At 33.1% G+C, this 19,105-nt stretch overlaps 1 protein-coding gene across 3 annotated transcripts in view; it reads left to right on the top strand.

The window, feature by feature from the left end:
- Positions 1-19,105, top strand: part of ARAP2 (ArfGAP with RhoGAP domain, ankyrin repeat and PH domain 2) — a 233,841-nt gene that overhangs the window by 182,263 nt on the left and 32,473 nt on the right. For all 3 annotated transcript variants that reach the window (XM_027836269.1, XM_027836270.1, XM_027836268.1), the window contains exons 25-27: positions 1,611-1,685; positions 4,433-4,550; positions 10,701-10,829. In XM_027836269.1, the coding sequence (XP_027692070.1) occupies positions 1,611-1,685; positions 4,433-4,550; positions 10,701-10,829 (322 nt within the window). The remainder of the gene's footprint in view (positions 1-1,610; positions 1,686-4,432; positions 4,551-10,700; positions 10,830-19,105) is intronic.

The raw sequence follows: 19,105 nt of genomic DNA, 5'->3' as shown, positions 1-19,105 counted from the left end.
TCTGCCTGGAGTAATATTGTTCAAATTTAATGTGACAATTTATTGTATATTATTTCTTATATGCATTAACAAACAAGGTCAAGTTTTTCTAATTAAACAGGTTACAGAACAGGGAAAAGAGTATTCTCCAAAGTACAGTATTGTATTGTATTGTATTGTATTGTATTGTATTGTATTGTATTGTATTGTATTGTATTACATTGTATTATATTATATTCAAACACACTTAGGAAATACATTTCTTTAAATTTTCTGTAATCCATCAAAACCTGTTCTCTAGAATATTTCTTATGATATTTCCTATGTCATTCACCTTTTGAATTATTAAGTTATTCTTCCTTTGGGCTTTATTTTATAAGTAGTTCTGGTATCTGTTTTAATTTTTGAAATATGTCCTTCCTGCAGACTTGTTTATGCAAACAGTGAAAATCAAAATGTCAGTAGCATCCTTTTTTTCCCCAGTATTTTTCTGACACACCATCTAAAAAGGAAAAAAAAAACCAAGAAGCTTTTCTAAGCTTGCTGTCTGAATAATTAAAATTATTTTTTCAAAGCACATTTTTAACATTTCCCTGGCAAATATTCCCTTTAAGTTCTTTTCTTTGAAGCAAATTTAACTATAGTCATTATTTCTCCATTATGACTTAATTTTTTTTTGTGTGTGTTGTATTTTTTTCTGAGTTGGCAGCATGTTGTAAGAAAATATCTGTGAAAGTATCAAAATATTCCTCATAGCCTTATTTGTATTCCTATTAATTTTTTCAGTATTACACTATCCGTATAGCCTAATCCTGTACCTTTTCTTTCTTGACTTCCTCTCTCTTTATTATTTATCAGCCATTCCTTTTCAGAATAATCACCAAGATAACTTGTCTCTCTAAGGCTGACCCAGATACTAAATCAAATCCATTAAAAAGGAAAGAGTAGCCTTTTTTTTTCCCCTAAAGCCTATATTATCAATCTACCACATTAATCTACCCCCTCCATACACTGGAGCCTTGCAGTATAAAATTAGATTCAGTATCATTTCCTTTAACATAATTTACTTTTTCCTTCCCTTTTTAGTCATTTATACCTATTTTTCAACTTTAATTTATGCCCAAATCTCAACTCATTGAATGTACTTCCCTTTATAAGCATCTGGAAGGATAATTTTCCATGTGATTGGATGATTTTCTTCTATTTTTGTCATTGATATTAGTTCTATTGATTAAAACATAATTGTATATGACTCATTTCCTTTCCCTTTACAAAACCTATTACAGTGGATGTAACTTAAGCTGTTGTGGAAAACATATTTTGTACCAGATCATGTTCTCCATTTTATTTTAGGGATTTCAATCAGTGGGATAAAGCATTGAACTGGAAGCAAAAGGAACCCATGTAATTGTGAATCTGTTCTCAGACTGTTTGTCTTTTCAACTTTTCAGATGGAAAAAATGCTGGATATCAAAGATAGTTTGGCAATCATAAACATGAGTCCTACCTCAAGAGAATTAAGATAATTGAAAAATAGTTAAAATGAGTTCAGTTTTTGTGGAATCTTTACGATGAAAAATTATTTATTATCACGTGGGTATTGTACATCTTTCTTTATATATTTCCTTTAGGTTTCACAAGCTGGAGATTTGCTCATTGAAGTATATGTTGAAAGAAAAGAACCTGACTGTAGCATCATAATAAGAGTGAGTATCTTTAAGTCATATAAAAGCTACTATTTTATATTCATTAAGAGTAACTGAAATTTTCCTAAATTTTCCTAAATTTCTGATAACACCACATTTTAACAAATGTTTTAGAACTGAAGCCTGATTTGTTTCCAGGATCCTCAGTCTCTGTGGTTCTTATTTGAAGTCTAGCATGGTTCTGTCATTAAAGTATTCTGGTAGAATCATGCTTCTAGAGCTAGAAAGGATCATCAGGATTTTATATGGTTTGGGGAGAGGAATGAATTTTTTTTTGTGTTTACCATTGTTTCCCAGGTCATAGCAATTATTACTGAATAACTGAATTTTAGTGTGGTGAAAATATCTTAGAACTAAACTAGTTTCTGTATTAGATGGTAAACTCCATGGGGGCAAAGATTGTTCTGGATTTCCATGAAATTCTCAAACCTCTAATGCTTTCTCCCCCTACCTTCTCTTAGCTGAGAACTTTGCCCCATATTTTACAGAAAAAAATTGAGGCCATTTGCCATGAACTCCCTCTTCTCTCCTTCATTTCCTATCACTCAGGCACCTTCTGTGACTCTCTCCTTCACTGCTGTCTCACATGATGAAATGACTGTACTCCTTACCACAAGGCTAAGCCTTCAACTTGGTCAAGCTTCCCCGTTCCATCCAGTCTCTCCAACAGATTGCTCCCTCTGTCAATCTCACTCTTTCATTTATTTTTAATCTCTTCCTGTCTACAGGCTTATTCTTTACTGCCTACAAACATGCCCATATTTCCCCATCCTGAAGAAACCCTCACTTGATCCTTCCATCCCTGCTATCGTCCTATGTCTCTTCTTCCCTTTGTAGCAACACTCAAAAGACATCTACAATAGGTGCTTCCACTTGTTTTTCTCTCACTCCCTTTTTCACCCCTTAGCATCCAGATTATGTTCTTATCATTCCACCAAAACTGTTCTCTCTAAAGTTCGAATTATCTCTTAGTTGCCAAATCCAGTGGCTTTTTCTCAATCCTCTTTCTCCTTGACTGCTCTGCAGCCTTTGACATTGTGAATCCCTCTCTCCTCCTAGATACCCTCTTCTCCCTTAGCTTTTGGTATACCACTCTCTACTAGATTACCTAACCATTCTTCTCAGTCTTCTTTGCTGGATCCTCTTCTGGGTCACACTGTTTAACCTTAGGTGTTTTTCAAGGTTCTGTCCTGGGCTTCTTCTCTTCTCTTCTCTTCTCTTCTCTTCTCTTCTCTTCTCTTCTCTTCTCTTCTCTTCTCTTCTCTTCTCTTCTCTTCTCTTCTCTTCTCTTCTCTTCTCTTCTCAATTAAACTCAGAGATCATCTAATCTATTCCTCTCATCTTATAGCGAAAGAAATTGCTTTTGTGGGTATATATGAATTACTTTTTTTTTCAATTTGATCATCTATAGAATCAGAATTGAAAGCTTGGAGGATAACTTTTGATTTGTAGCCATCATCACTCCAGCTTTGTAAGCCCACTTTTCCCACTCCCACCTCTTTAAGCCCTCCTGCAAAAAGTGACAATTGTGTTGTTGCTGTTGTAACATTACTTAAGTAAAGTTATTTAAATGATCTTTCTCTTGTTATTTCTGAGTGCCACAGACTATCTTATTCTCTTGGGTGCTGAGATTTTAAAGCTCGTGGTTCAATATAGTTGAGGTTTTGTTTTTCCCTAGAACTTGATATAACCATATTTCTGGAAAGTAAACATCTTTAGACAGGATATAATATGCACTTACATTAAATTCCACCGGAGACAAAAAACATAATGTATGAGTAACATTATTTTGTACCATACACATTCACACATTTATGTATGGAATATGTTAATATTCACTAATGTGGTATAAATAGAAATGATCAAGCTAAAAGACCTCAACCCCAACACATCAAGTAACATAGTTCAATAAGAAAATGCACATTATTCTGCAGTTAATAAAATTTGTCTCTTGAAAAATCCAATTTCTTCGCCTCATATTTATTTCTCATTATAACTGAATTGCATCTGATGTTTTCCAGCCTTAGTTTGAGGCTGGTAACTACCCTCAGTTGAGCAGCCTAGTCTCTCTGAAGGAATGCACATTTGTGGGAGTGCCTGAGGCTTTGGCACTTCACAAGAGCAAACCCCAAAGATAATGCAGTGGACTCCTTACTGTCTCTTGGTGGTCTTATCCTCACATTCATTGGCAGACACCCATCTGTCTTTTCCCATAAAAAGGATGTCACTGAGTGTTTTAACCCCAGGGTGTTCTGGCTTGCTCTGCTCGGACTCAACTGCTGCATGATAGGCACAATCAAAGAGCTATGTAAAACTAGACTATTTTCTACTAAATTGAAAAGCCTAAAGCCATTTCTTTTTGGGGCTATTGGAGTGTGCTTGGACAGAATAAGCTTATTCATGTCCAGGCAGAGTCTCCCTTCTGTAGAACATGTGGATGCTGGTGTATCCTGATCAGAATACTTATTTCTTCTATCTTTTTATATATCAAAGCATAATATGTCTGCATATTATACATATTGGAGAATGCCTTATATTTCCAAAGTAAAAAAATCTCATGCTTCTATTTTTTCCAGAAGAAAACAAAAAAAAGTTTATATTTATAGAAATAAAATTGATTTAAAAACAACAGCAGCAACACATTTGAGGAAGAACCGGGAAACCAAAAATGGGTCATTGGTGTTCTAATACAGCCTTACTAATCCATCTGTTGTTATGATCTGACAAAAATGCTGCTTATCTTCTAGATATCACCTGTAATGGAAGCAGAAGAATTGACAAATGACATATTAGCAATAAAGAATATCATCCCTGCCAAAGGGGATATATGGGCTACATTTGAAGTCATTGAAAATGAAGAACTTGGTGAGCAAATTCTGTGGTATTTATGGCATTCCAATGAAAGAATTAGCATTGTATTTGTGTGATATCTTAGTGACAATAGTTTTTTATTTATTTTTTTTAAGATAGTAAATTGTTTGCAAAGTTGATTCCATCCCTTCATGGAAAATGTCTTGAGTATTATTAGGTGGACTACCATCTACTATTTTTTTTTTTAGTTGAAGCAATTTGATGAGTTTAGTGACCACAAAATTGTATAGTAGCTACAGTCTTACATGTTGTTCTTCCTTTTTTTTAACTATGTTTTTTCAATCAGTAAAATTCTCCTTTCTTTCCCTTCTATTTCCCCCATTGAGAATGAAAGAAAAACAAAACTTATTTTGTGAATATTTATAGACAAGGAAGGTACAGATAGATAGATTTATAGATAAAAGCATTTCCATGTTGGCCATCTTCCCCTATCCCCCCCAAAAAAGACATATGTTTATGTGCATGTATATGCACATATACATATGTGTGTATGTAAACATATTAGTCCTCTAGAATCACTAGTCATTATACTAATTAAAGTTCCTAATTCTTTCAGAGTTGTTTGTCTTTATCGTATTATTGTCATTGTATAAATAGTTCTTCTAATTCTATTCACTCTATAGCAGTAAGTCTTCCCAAGTTTATCTGAAACCATCCCATTATTTTCTTATAGCATGGTAGTATTCCTTCATATCCCTATACCACACTTGTTCAACCATGGCCCGAAATATGGACACACCCTCAGATTCTCAATCTTTGCCACCTCCAAAAGAACTAATCATGCTTTTGTACATGTTCACAGTTTGTTTTCCTTAGGAATAATTCCTCTCTTAGTCTACCCTATGTCTAATTGCCCCTTCTCCCCTTTCCTTCCTATTTCCTTCTTGAGTAAAATGTATTCTAAACCCAACATTTAGGTGTGTGTGTGTGTGTGTGTGTGTGTGCATTCTTCCAAGTGTCAGCCACTTATCTTTTTACTTGTATGTACAGATAAGTGTCTGCTTGCATACCTGACTAGTGAGATAAATTTCCTTAGCCTTCCTTTTCTTTCCCCCACCCCTTACTGTATACCACTTCTGTGTCTTTTCTTTCTTCTCTCAAAATCATGAAAACATCACAAAATACTTCTGTACTTTAACTAAACTCCCTTTGCAACCTGTGTTGATTATAGGCTTCATAGGGAGCACATATATTATCTCCTTATATTAGAAAGTAAGCAATTTATCCTTGTTTAGTCCTTTACAATTATTTATTTGTGGTTACTTTTATCTCTTTCTCTTGACTCTTGTGTTTGAATTTCAAAATTCTACACAGAGCTGGTCTTTTCATCAGGAATGTTTGGGAGTTCTTTGTTTCATTAAAGGTCCATTTTTCTCCAAACTCTGCTTTTTTATATCAGTGGCTGATAAATCATTTATGTCTTTACCATGGATTCTCAGCACATGAATTATTTTTTTTTTTGTCTGCATGCAATATTTTTCATTGACCTAGGAGAACTCTAAATTTTATCTATAATGTCCTTGGAAGTTTTGTTTTGGGATTCCTTTCAAGGGTGGCCATTAGGCTTTATTTCCACTTTGCCCTTTTGTTCTTTTAAAAATTTTAGAAACATAATGTCTAGGCTATTTTTGGTCATGGTGTTCCAGTAGTTCAGTGAGTCCTAATTATTTTCACCTCTGTCTTCCAAGTTATTTTTTGTTGTTGTTGTTGTTGTTACAAACTACCTAGCATTGTCTTCTATATTTTCAATTTTTTAAACTTTATTTTAATATATGGAGTCATTTGCTTCTATTTGGTCCATTCAGATTTTCAGGAAGATTATTGCTTGGGCAAGGTTTTGTTTCTCTTGTGCCAAGCTATTGATTTGCTTTCTGATTCTTTCTCCAATACCTCTTAGTCCTTTTCCAATTTCTTTTCCTCAAGAACTAGCATTTTATTAATAATTTTTTTTTAAATTCTTACTTCATCTCCTCTAGGAATTCTAGGTGAATTTGTGTTTATGCTGTGTTTTTTTCTTTGTGGCTCTGCTGACCCAAGGTCAGAATCTGAACTTAGATACTTCCTAGCTGTATGCACCTGGGCAAGTTACTCAAACTCTATCTGCCTCTGTTTCTTCAACTGTAAAATGAGGATAGTGATAGTTAGGGTTGTTGTGAGGATCAAATTAAAAAAACTAAGCACAGTACCTACCATATATTTTGGCACTTAATAAATACTTATTTCCTTATTCTTTTCCTGATCCCCAAAAAATACAGTTTTACAAAATGTAGCACATGTGTCAGACTTCACTCTGACTTTACTTTTATCTTTCTTATATCAGATTCCAGGTAGGGGTCTTCACCGATATAATCAAAATCTCCTAGTAGATTTCAAAAACTTGTCTAATGAATGTCCAAACTACTTGTCCTGACTCTGACACTCAGTCCTCTTATTTAGGGTTCTGGGATTTTCTTTGGGGAAGAGAATGACGCCAGCACAGAAAATTGTAGGTCCCCAGTCTAAGCTGTTCCTGAGATCTTAAGCAAATACTATACTCAATAGCCAATGGAATATGCATGATATTAACAAATGACAAATTTAATGACAACTGAATTCCAAATTTGGCATAGTTTAGATGTTGGATCTCCTCCAAGAGGGACATAAAGAGAAATAAAAGGTATTTTTTAATTGTTTAAGTACTTTTGGCATGGTACTAGGGAAGCAACAAAGACATTTGGGATTGCTAGCTTATTTTTAAGAATTATTCTCTGCATGTACTATCTGATTTTCCAGAATATTGAAAGCTTTTTTTCCAGCAATATATGAAAAATAGAATGAAGTAGAAGAGAAAAGTAAAGGAATAAATAGATAATTAGAGAAGAAAGTAGGAATTATTACTTTTTGTGGATTTAAAGGTAATAAAAAAATTCGAGTTCCTTAAAAGTTACAAAGAGTTTTCCTCATACCAAATGTATGATGTAGTTGGTACAAATAATTTTATACATATTATGCAAATAAGCAAATGAGGTCACAAATGCAAAATACAGTTACATAAGATTACAGTGTATCATAAAGTCATTATAATATTCCAACTCAAATCTTTTGACTCTGTGACCAAGAATATTTGTACTTTAGGACGTTAGTCTTAAGTCAAGATGAAGGATGAAATTAAAAGAACACTGATATACTATTTTAAAGTATCTTAAAAGACATACAGTATTTAAACATTTTGCCAGTTTCCTCCATAGGAGTAATTCAGTTAGATTAATCACTTAGAGTTCTGTTATTATGAAAGGACTGGACTAGAGTTACCTAAAGTATTCATAACATTCTGAAATGAAGACTTTTCTGTCCAGAATCTACATTTAGATTTTAGTGTCATTTATTTTATTTTAACATTGTTTATTTTATTTTAGTATTAGAATTTATTTTAGTGTTAGAATAATTCTGTATCTCTTTAAAATTGTTAAATGTGATTGTAATGTTGTAAAATTGATATACAGTAGAAATTACTAAATATATATGTGTATGTTTATCAAGCATCAAAAATGCATCTACATGATTTCTCAATATCTTGTTGATTTTCTAATATATATTATTTCATATTAAAAGACATTTCCCCTTTGTTGAAAGTACTTCCTTGGAAAAGTCGGAATTGGTAAAGATTTCAAATATCATCTAGTGTAATTTCTCTCTTTCCTTTTTGTCAGGAAACCAAAAAAATCCCAAAACAACAAAAACAAATGAATAAACAATATAGGATGTGCTTATTGAAGCATGATGAGCAATTGTAACTAGCTCCTAGTCACATTTTTTAAAGCCAGATTTCATATTATTACTTTTCTTTCTTTTTTTCTTTCTTGAGTTATTGGAGTTAGCTATTTATGTTGAACATCTCCATACCTAACTAGTCCTCAAGAAACACTAAATCCATTTCATCACTACACCTTTTTAACATCATTATTTTTCCAGTGCTTTGTGAGCCGAAGGTCATGGAGCAATGAAATCTTCAAAGAAAGGAAATTTAAAATCACCCACAGGCCATTGGAAAGGTACATAGGTGGAAGATGTGAGCAGGTTGCAAAAGAGAAGAAACAAAGAATTATAAAGGAGAGGAGACATAAAATAAAAATAAAGGAGAAGTAAAATAAAATTTAAAAAAAGTCAGCTGGTCATGTGGCAGGAGTATGGTATAACTGTTGGACACTCCACAGTTTTTCACTGATTTCCTCTCACTATTAAAATAAATTGAAGAAATCTATTTATTGAAAATCTATTTATTGAAAATACCCACATCAATCAATCAGTAAACATTTATTAAGCACCTACTATATGCCAGGCACTGTGCTAAACATTGATGAGATCATAAATCCATTTGAGTTGTCTTCTTTCTGTAAATTAGAATACTTTATAATGTTCTAAGTTATATTTTGTGATGTTCTTATTTTAACAGATGAAAATAATATTGGTGATAGGTTATTTTGAGATATATTAAAGTTTCTTGCATTTTTAAATTGTGAGGTGATGACTTTGGGTTCTCTATCAGGTTCAAGAAGCCTATGAAGGTTTCAATTTATGGCCCCAACAGTAGGCTAAATCAGCTTTTGAGTACCCAGCCTAGTTAAGTATTGTGAATTTAGTCATAAGTAGTCTGACCATTTGGTGATAGTTCTTTGGCTGTGGCAACCCATGAGATAAGTACTGTAGCATACTTCAATAATAGCATTTATGTTTATGTAGTGTACACTTCTGATTTGCTTAAAAATGTCAATTTCTTTCTCTAAATCTACTTGTTTTTTTTTTTAATGAGTATTTACAAAAGCATAAAGGAGACATTTTACTCAGTATTGAATAAAAGCTACCATTAAGCTCTTTTCTTTTTGCCACCATGTCAACACTATAAGGCTATTTGGTCATTTCCGATGATTAGTTTTTTGATCACTCACACTGTATCACATTTTATGCAATGATCATATTTTAGAATTTCATATTGGTTGACTTATGACAGTATGTAATTTAAACATTTCATTGTTATCAGTAAAAAGTGACTGGTCAACATTTATGGCCCAGGTGTTCATATTGTAGATTAAAAGAGTATAAGTTGGTTTTATTCATTACTGTGCAAAATATTATTTTAAAATTATTGAAGTTACATGTGTAATAGGAAAAAAAGTGAAATGTGATTTATATAGAAAATAAGAGGGTATAAATGAACAATGGTGGTCTTTTATTTAAACTCTTTTTTATCTGTCATATCCCAGTGATTACCTGTAGATAACTCACTTGTAACAAAAGGCACAATTAAGCAAGGAGAAAAAAAAATCAACACATGCCTCATTTCATGCCTATAGTCTTCCAACTTTCTGCAGAAAGAAGGGACACAAATTCACCATTAATCAGTCCTCTTAAATCACAATTTGTCACTAAGTTCATTACAGTTCAGTGTTTTTTTTTTCTTTATATTATTGTGATCATTGTGTAAATTGCCCTTAATTCACTATGAATCAGATTATACAAATTTTCCCAAGCATCTCAATACCTCATTTGTTATTTCTTACAGAGTTATAATGTTCCATTGCATTTATGTGCCATAAAATTTTGGAGCATTACAACCTGGGAGCATGATAAAATTCTTTTAAATTTAAAGCTCTCTTATACATTTATAATATTTTATTTATAGTACTGTAAGATATATATAGGTCTCCAGAAATTCATAAATCCTTTAAAGACTGAAGGGAGGTACATTGTTACACATACATGTGTATATATATATATATATATATATATACATACATATATGCTTTTGCAATCAGTATTTAGCCTATTGCATTATTATTTGTCGTTGATTATTTACTTTTTAAGACATAGCTAGATAATGCAGTGGATAGAACATTGGACCTGGAGTCAGGAAGACCTGAGTTCAAATTCAATCTCAGATACCTACTTGCTTTGTGACCTTGGTCAACTCACTTAACTTCTGTTGAACTCACTTTCCTCATCTGTAAAATGGGCATGATAGTAATAGCACCTACCAATAAAGGGTGTTAAGAGAAAAAAATAAGATAATATTTGTAAAGCACTTTGTAGACATTAAAGTGTTGTGTAACCGCTAGCTATTGATAACAGTCTGAGTCATTGTTTTACCTTTCCTATTTTTTTTCCCAGAGCGCCCACTTCACTATACTGAGAATGTGCTAGAACAAGTACTTCAGTGGAGCTCATTAGCAGAGCCTGGCACCGCGTACTTGGTGGTGAAGAGATTTCTAACCATGGATGTAATTAAACACTACAATGGTACGTGGCATTCCTTCACTTCCAGTTTTTATAGACGGTTGATATTTTGTTACTAAATCCCCAGAGATTCCCCATCCACATTTGCAGCTCTTTTACATGAAAAGAAGAATGGCAAGAGACACTAACACCAGGGAACACTTTTACATTCAGAATTGTGCCTTTTAAATAAAATATAAGTACTATTTACCAAGAAATGTACTTAAAGAAGCCAGTTTTTTTGGTTATTTTCAAAACAATTGCAAACAGATATCTTTAGCTGAAATTTATGATCAGATTATTTATCCTTTACATTGATGTACACCTGAGTTTGTTTTTTTAAATAATGATGTCTTTCAAAAATGTCTTTGACCAAATTTTAAAAATAATCTCTGAAGTCATGAGTTTTCCCCTTAATTGTGCCTTACAGCCACAAGAATTCTGTAAATATTTCCTATGTGGGTGTGCTTTGTACTTTGGGGGATAGTTAGATATTCAGTTTACTTTGTCTTTGTCTTGGCAAATGCCTTCTGAATCAATCACAGTGACCACCTACTCTAGAATGACTGCTCTATTCATTCTATCCTATACACCTTGAAATTGAGATCTTAAAGGAAAATAATGAAAGCAAATCAAATGTAATTTCTCTGTCAATTTGTTACCAGAAAAACTGGCATCATTGCAGAAATATTTATTGCTCTGCAATAGTACAGAAAAGAAGCAATGGTAAGGATCTGTGTGGGTGTGCATTATACAAACACACACACATAGACACACACGTACATATATATACAGATACACACGTATATTTAGATACATGCATATATGTGTGTGTATATATACACATGTGTATATGTATGTATCTCTTTGTGTCTGTCTATCTTTCTCTATATATATGGTTTTTCTATTCTGTCTTGAAGAGAAATCAGCAGAGCTAGTAAACAAGAAAAGTTGGTTGTAACCAAATTTTATTTTAATAATAAAAAAGCTTGTGTTAGCAGTTCCACAAAAATCTAATGGTTATTTGCAAAGTTTATATAAACTAGCAAATTTCCTTACCACTCCTACACTCCAGTACCTAGAACATGAACAATATACATCATTGGATGTATTAAGTGGCTTAAAAAAAATTAAAAACCTGTGTGTCTTGCATTTCATTGATTCTTTTGAAGGAGATTTAACAATAGATGCAGAATAAACCTTACAATCTATGCACTCTTTTTTATGTTGAGTTAATATATCTTGTTCACTCAAGGATTTTGGCTAATATGCACGCTGCTGTTGTTTTAGTATTAAATTTGTTCATCTGCTTCTAAATAAACATAATTTAAGAGGAAAATGTGACAAACAAGTGAAGATTTTAGAATTCTAAGCTCTGCATTTCTGCTCAGTCTTCCAAGATAATGAAGTAACATTTGTTTCCTTTCTGGAAGGAGATGATGCATCTGTTGGTTTCACTTAAAATCAATTCCATTTTTCAAAAGGAGCATTTTGTTTCATATATCCTTTCATAACTTTGGTGTCCCTCGTGATAAGGAGTTAATTAATTTGATGAGAAACAAAATAATCCTCACATTTCTCCTCTACTAGAACAGCCCAACTTCACTTAAATTTTCATTCAGAGTTTGTCATAACTAATCTTATTAGGTCTTAAAATATTTTTGTTATTCTTAATGCAGAAGTTAAATTATTAGTAAATATTATTATTTAAATTATTAGTAAATATTGCTAAAATATTTTCTTTTAGCAATAATATTTGAAATATTTGAAAAACAAGTATATGATAAGATATATAAAATTTAGGAATGAACCAAGGTTGCTCATTACAATTAATCTGTTTACTTGCCTCTTAGCAGTGTTTTCATTTATTTATTTTAGTCGTGTATATTGTTCTGCTTGCCTTGTACCAGTTCAAGTCTTCCCATGTTTCCCTGAATTCCTTCTATTGGCTGTTTGTTATGACACAATACTATTCCAGTATGTTTGCGTGGCATAATTTGTTTAGCCATTCTCCTTGTTTGAGCACCTTTTTTGTTTTGATTGTTCATATTTTGGTGTATATATAGGACCACTTAGCATGGCAGGCCCATTTCAGAGAAGGTGCTGTGCTCTATGAGCAAAGCAGAATTGAAATAGCTCAAAAGAAATGCAAGGTGTGCAAATTCAGAGAATCTACCCTAAATGTTCACATGGACTATTTGTGCCCAACCTTTGGTAGAAGATTCCAAGTTCGTATTAGTCTGATCAGCCACAGTTGTACACGTTGAAACTTGACTCTAGCCTAGTGATGTCATTTTGGTCCTCTTCGAGAATAAAGGACAGCAACCAACCAACCGATGGGTTCTTTCTCTTTTACTTTCTTGGGTTATATTTTCTTGTAAGATCATTAGGCTAGAAGTATGAACAATTCATTAATTTTTCTCATATTATTCCAGATTATTTTCCAGAATGGAGTTTACTTGTCTTTCTATATTCCTTCCAACAAAGACTTTTTAAAAGCTAGAGGAATTTTAAGTTATGTTCCATAACTCAGTGTATCCCTATGGGTTCTAATCATAGTTTCCCACAAATGACAGATGCTCTTGAATTAAATTTGTATAAGAAAAGAATGCTTCAAAATGGTATTTCTGTTGGCAGAATGTAACTTTGGAAATCAGAGGCAGATGCTATCAGCATATTATAGTATGATTCCATCAACCTTGGTCTTAATGAAAGCTTTGTATATTTTATATTCCCCTGTGACAACCTCAGTACAAAGAGTTCTGGCAGGTTGAGAAGTCCTAATCTTCAAGGAGAGATCTTTTCTTTGAATTTATTTCTAGTTTTCTGACATTCAGAAAACAATATCAGTGTTTGCCTTTATCCTGACATCTTCTATTCAGAAGAGCATGAAACAAATACTTATTGAATATCTCATATGTAAAACATTATTGCGGGAAGTGTAGTGAATATAAAGATCAGTTAGCCTGAGTATCCCCTTCCCAGACTTGGCCATTGTCTTTTTTTCTAATTGGGGAATAATATATACATGTGTGACAATGCAGACCACAAAGCAAGGCAATAAATGATCAATGCCAAATTAATAGTGTAGACAGTGTGTTACAGAAATTCATAGGAAGGCAAAAGAATTTCCAACTTCTGAGGGTACTCAAAGGAAATGAAAATTGATTAGAGTCTGAATGTATAAAAAAAGAAGCATAGAGAGCATTTTAGATTGTGGCAGCAATGTAAGCCAATGTGTAAACAACAAAGAATTTTCCCCCAACCCACTAAAAATGGTCTGTTAGAAATCATGATTGGTTTATGTTAACAAGTCTAATTAATCTTACTTGGAATTATAGAATGATAGTGAGAGAGATCAGGAGATATTTCTAATAATACTAATGGTCCTGTGAAGAAGGTGATGGTAACACTAGGTGCTCATAGTGGCAAGGCTTTGAGTTCCCATTCTGGCCTCTACATTAATAGGGATAACTATGGTACCATGTTATGAAAGTGTTTATGTTTACTTCATTGTTGTTACTATTCAATTTCGCTGATCACCCAAGCACCCAAGTAGGGCACCAGAAATATTATCAGGAATCCTATACCCCTGTTTTTATTGGTTAGTGCAAGAGAAGCAGGTCTAGCCTTCTTTAGGATTAAGTCTGTATGTGACCAGTAGACTGTATGCCACATATCCCACTTGACGGAGAATGCTCTCTAGTACCTATGACTTCTCTTCAAGCAGTAGAGGCAAGAGACTCGGGTTTATTCTTGAGTCTAGAACCTATGGTCTGTGCAATGCTAAGCAAGTCATTTATCTTCTTTGGGGCTTAATTTTCTAATCTGCGATCTAAATGGTTTGGACTAGAGGATAACTTCTAGCTTCAAGTCCGTGAATCTGTGATCTTATTAAACTGAAGCATGGTTTACCCTGCTGCCATTATACAATAAATCAATACACATTTCTTGAGATGATACTTTTCTCTTATCATTTGTGAATAGGTTCTTTCATGTATTATATACAGATTGAAAAAGTCATTAATGTGAGTGAAACCTAGATTCTGTAAACTATTTATAAAAAGATTGATCATAATTTTTAAAATTTAACTAAAATCTTGTCTTAAAACAGATATGTTATCAGGGAAATAATCTATATTTCTTGTTTTCTATTGGATCAATTCTATTTAATTGATACAATTTTCAATATAACAATCATTTATGGATTATAGTCTGGTTGGTACTGTGAACTATTCCCACTCCAGTATGATTCACCTAGAAAAATAACAAAGTAATATATGATTGGCAGAGAAATATTTTACTTATGAAGATTATCCAGATGGGTTTTTTTGGTAGATGTTATTACAAGTTACAATGTAGTTTAGATTTTACTTATTTGTGGAACTGTCCCATTTTCCTCAGAGACTGGAAAGGCTTCACCAAGAACCAGATGGGCCAATAATGTATTGAGAAATAGGTTTTTATCAAAATGTTTTGATACCTGAAGGAAGATCATAGTGGGAGAGAGGTGAATGCAACTGAGTCTTGGTTTCTAGAGGGGTCAACCACCAGAACCTTGGATGCACTAAGACTTGGCATAGTCAGATGCCATTGATATTTTTACATTTTTCCTCATTTATATGATGGATGCCTCAATCCTTTATGGTCTCCACAACAGGGCAGCTATCACTTCATAGTCATCATGGTTTTTTTTTTTTAAATAGTAAACCATATCTTTTCTTTTGAGTCATATTATAATAAAGGGAACATAACCAGTGACTAGTAAGTGCCATTCTCGATTTCCAGGGAGCAAGGAGTAGTTTTTAATAGTTTTACAACAGTTGCTGATAGAAAGTGTATCCTAGAGGCAGTGAGGTGGTGCAATGGATAGAGTACCGGCCCTGAAGTCAGGAGGACCTGAGTTCAAATCTGGCCTCAGACCAAACACTTGACATTTACCAGCTGTGTGACCCTGGGCAAGTCATTTAACCCCAACTGCCTAAGCAAAAAAAAAAAGTGTATCCTAAAGGGCATGACTTTGAAAGAGTTTACACTAAATTCTTGAAGGCACAAGACCAAGAAAAAAGAGTACTGAAGAGTCATTCCTGGTAATATCTGCAACATTTTTTCATGTGAGGAATCATATTATATCAAAATCTAGTGCTTACTACTCTATTAATAACTAATGATGGGGGACCAGGGACTTAGGACACTGCACTTATTTCCTCTAACTTAGGGGCTATTGGACCAGGTTCATTTCTGAGGAATCCTGGCCTCTGCTGATAAAAGACCTAGGTTCACTTTTATTTTCCCACTCATTGCTTTAAAACTGGGAACAAATTTTTTAATGTTTAGATTTTGTCTGCTATCTAGAGCCTCCTGTTAATGAGGTAATGAAAAGGAACACAGTGTTTCATGTGAATCAAGTGTGGGACAAGTACTAATTTTCTACACAAAATAAGACTCCCCCCCACCAAAGAAAAAAAAAAAACCAGCACACCCTGATGGAATGACTCAAAACAGGATTCAGTAATTTATAACTTGTGTTACTTTCTGCGAGGAGGCTGATGCTTAATCCTTTTCTAAATGTAAAGCACTTTGCAGGAATTGCTGATGAGTCATTTTACATTTCACCTCACCTCTGCTTTGCTTTTCTAAATTGAGCATTTGTTGCCAACACACTAAGAAACACAATTTTCTAAGAAGAAGAAGAAACAACAGAGAAAGTCAGTGAATGTATAGTTTCTATTAGACCCAGTGTCTGAATTCAATTTGGTTTATCCTAGTTTATTTTAAGCTTTACACATATGGCCTGCTGCTTATTTTCAAGGATTTTACTGAATTAAACAAATCCAGAGAATGAGGAATGGGCAAAGCAACAATTAAAATTTGTACAGGATAGATAATAAAATAATCCAATGTAAATGCACATAGCATTCAGACTCTAGGATTTATAAACCATCTTACTTATTTTCTCACTTACTTCTGAAATGACCGTTTGAGATAAAACAAATAATATTTTCCCCATTTTATAGATGAATAAATTGTCTCATAGAAATGAAACAAATTGCCCTAGGCTCCCTACTTAATTAACAGTCAGAGCTGTGATTTGATCCCAGGGCTTTGAGTTCTAAACCCAATGCTTTTTACACCCAACCTATGTCTGTATTGGTCTTATAATGGTACAGATCAAAGTCCATTTAAATAAATAGTGCTAATTATTACATTCTCTGCTCCATTGTTCTCAATTAATTGTACCACTTCTACTTTTAACTGGGGTTTGTTATTTGGCCACTAATTTTAATTTTTTTTTTTTAAAAGTTCTCATCTTGTAAATTATTAAGCAAAAGAATTATATTTTTTCCAATATATCTTCTTAAACTCTAAAATATTTTAAAATTTGTCTACTTAATGATATCAACTATCAAAAAGGCAGAGATTCATAGAAATCTCTGGGGCTATTTTTTAAAGTTATTGGCTGAAAACATTGCATAATGCATCTAATCTGGGGAAAAGATGATCTCTGATCATTAATTAATAAAACTATCAGGGTTTACTAATTACCATTTTTGTTTCATGTCAGGATCAGTGAAGAGATTAAAAATTGTTGCTCTTGAGGAGTCTTATTTCCAGGTGACCACTTCAGTTTAATATTTGACTTGTGAAGAGTTCTTTATTTTTTCTTTTACTCCGTTAAAGAGTCCTTTCTCATGGTTATCTTTTTTATTTTTTTCTACAATCTTAAAAGAATGCTAGAAAATCCTCAAGCTTGCCTTTTCTATTTTCCATGAAGCTTTATGAACTTGCCATCTGTAGCACCTAAACAACCATGTAGCTCATCGGGATTTAGCTATTTGTGTTATAGCACTTGGAGGAAGCATGATTCTTAGAAAAGTAGACTATTTTCAGTACCAGTACAGAAGAAGAGAAGGTGATTGTTTTCCTTCATAAAATCTTTCTGAATATGACAACATCTCATTTAGTCCTTCTCTCAGTGAATGTGGTGGCCACATTGGAAAAATGATTTTAACTTATTTTCTTGTTTTAAGCCTATTATTTCTTGGTGCGTTTCCAAGAAATATGATGGGATGGAAAGGGGGCTGCCAGGTATTATTTGGAGTATCACAGCAGGAATTAGAGAAAAGGATATAGGAAAGAATTAAAAATTCTTAGTGTCAACTGAATAATTTTGTGTTTCAGTCCTCTTACATTAATGCTTTGCTCTTCCGAGATCTTGTAATGAGGTTATATTTTTTGATTGCCTCAAATATTTGCTATTATACACTTTGGAAGGAAAGTATTTCAGCTGATAACATTCAACAAGTGTGTATTCATGTTAAATATAATAAAAAGATAAATACTAATATAAATAAAATATAGACTCTCAGAGTTGCAAAGGATCTGAAAGGTTACATAGTGTGACTGGATACCCCCCCAGAGATGGGGAACTCACTATTATCTAACAGTTCAACCCATTACACTTTTAATAACTCTGTTCCTTAAGAAAGTTTTCATTAAAGGAAGCTGAATTTGAATCTTATCAGTCTTCTCAATTTCAAAACTAACATCTCTGTTCTTGAAACTGATCCTTTTAAGGAAGTTTTGACCAGTCTAATTATCATCTAGTTGTACTCTGGCTTGTTAATGTACTATTGAACATGCAAATCCTAGAACTAAGTGCTATAAATATAGTCTAACCTTGCTGAACCATCCCAGGCAGTATGGCGATCTATTAGTCCACACTTTGCTTTTTGGCTCCCACATTATAGTGTAAACTCATATTCAGCTTTGAGAGTTCAATAAGATGCCCAGGTCTCTTCCATAGTAACTATTGTCCAGTAATATCTTCCTCATCCTAAGGGAGTTTCATATCTTAAATATAGGACTTTCCATTTCACTGCCTATTAATGATTATTCATAAAAATATTTATTGCTAAGTATATCAGTACATTAGCTACAGATGCTTGATAAAGGGAGCTTAATGTTAAAGGAGATGGTATAGAGAACTAGATTGGAGTAAATGAAATTTTCTTTTTTACATCTATTTTTAGGTTAGTCTATGCTTTTCCATATGCTAAATATAAATAAAATGCCTACTATTTGGTTTGATAAACAATAGGTACTGATCTTTTTTTTTTATTAGATACCCAGGAGTCTTGCTATCAGGAATTGTCTCACTTACTAAATGTTTATTTCATTTATGTTTAATGTAAAGGAGTATCTGGTTCCCTACTGCTCCATCTGAGTCAGCTATATCTACTTAACCTAGTCTCTGGTTTTTCTATTCTTGTCCTTTTATTGGTGTTTTTATAATGCTA

This window comes from Vombatus ursinus, unplaced genomic scaffold (assembly GCF_900497805.2).
Source record: "Vombatus ursinus unplaced genomic scaffold, bare-nosed wombat genome assembly UNPS02014818.1, whole genome shotgun sequence".
NCBI lineage: Eukaryota > Metazoa > Chordata > Mammalia > Diprotodontia > Vombatidae > Vombatus > Vombatus ursinus.
The sequence above is the reverse complement of the archived record's forward strand: the minus strand, read 5'-3'. Positions and strand labels throughout refer to the sequence as shown.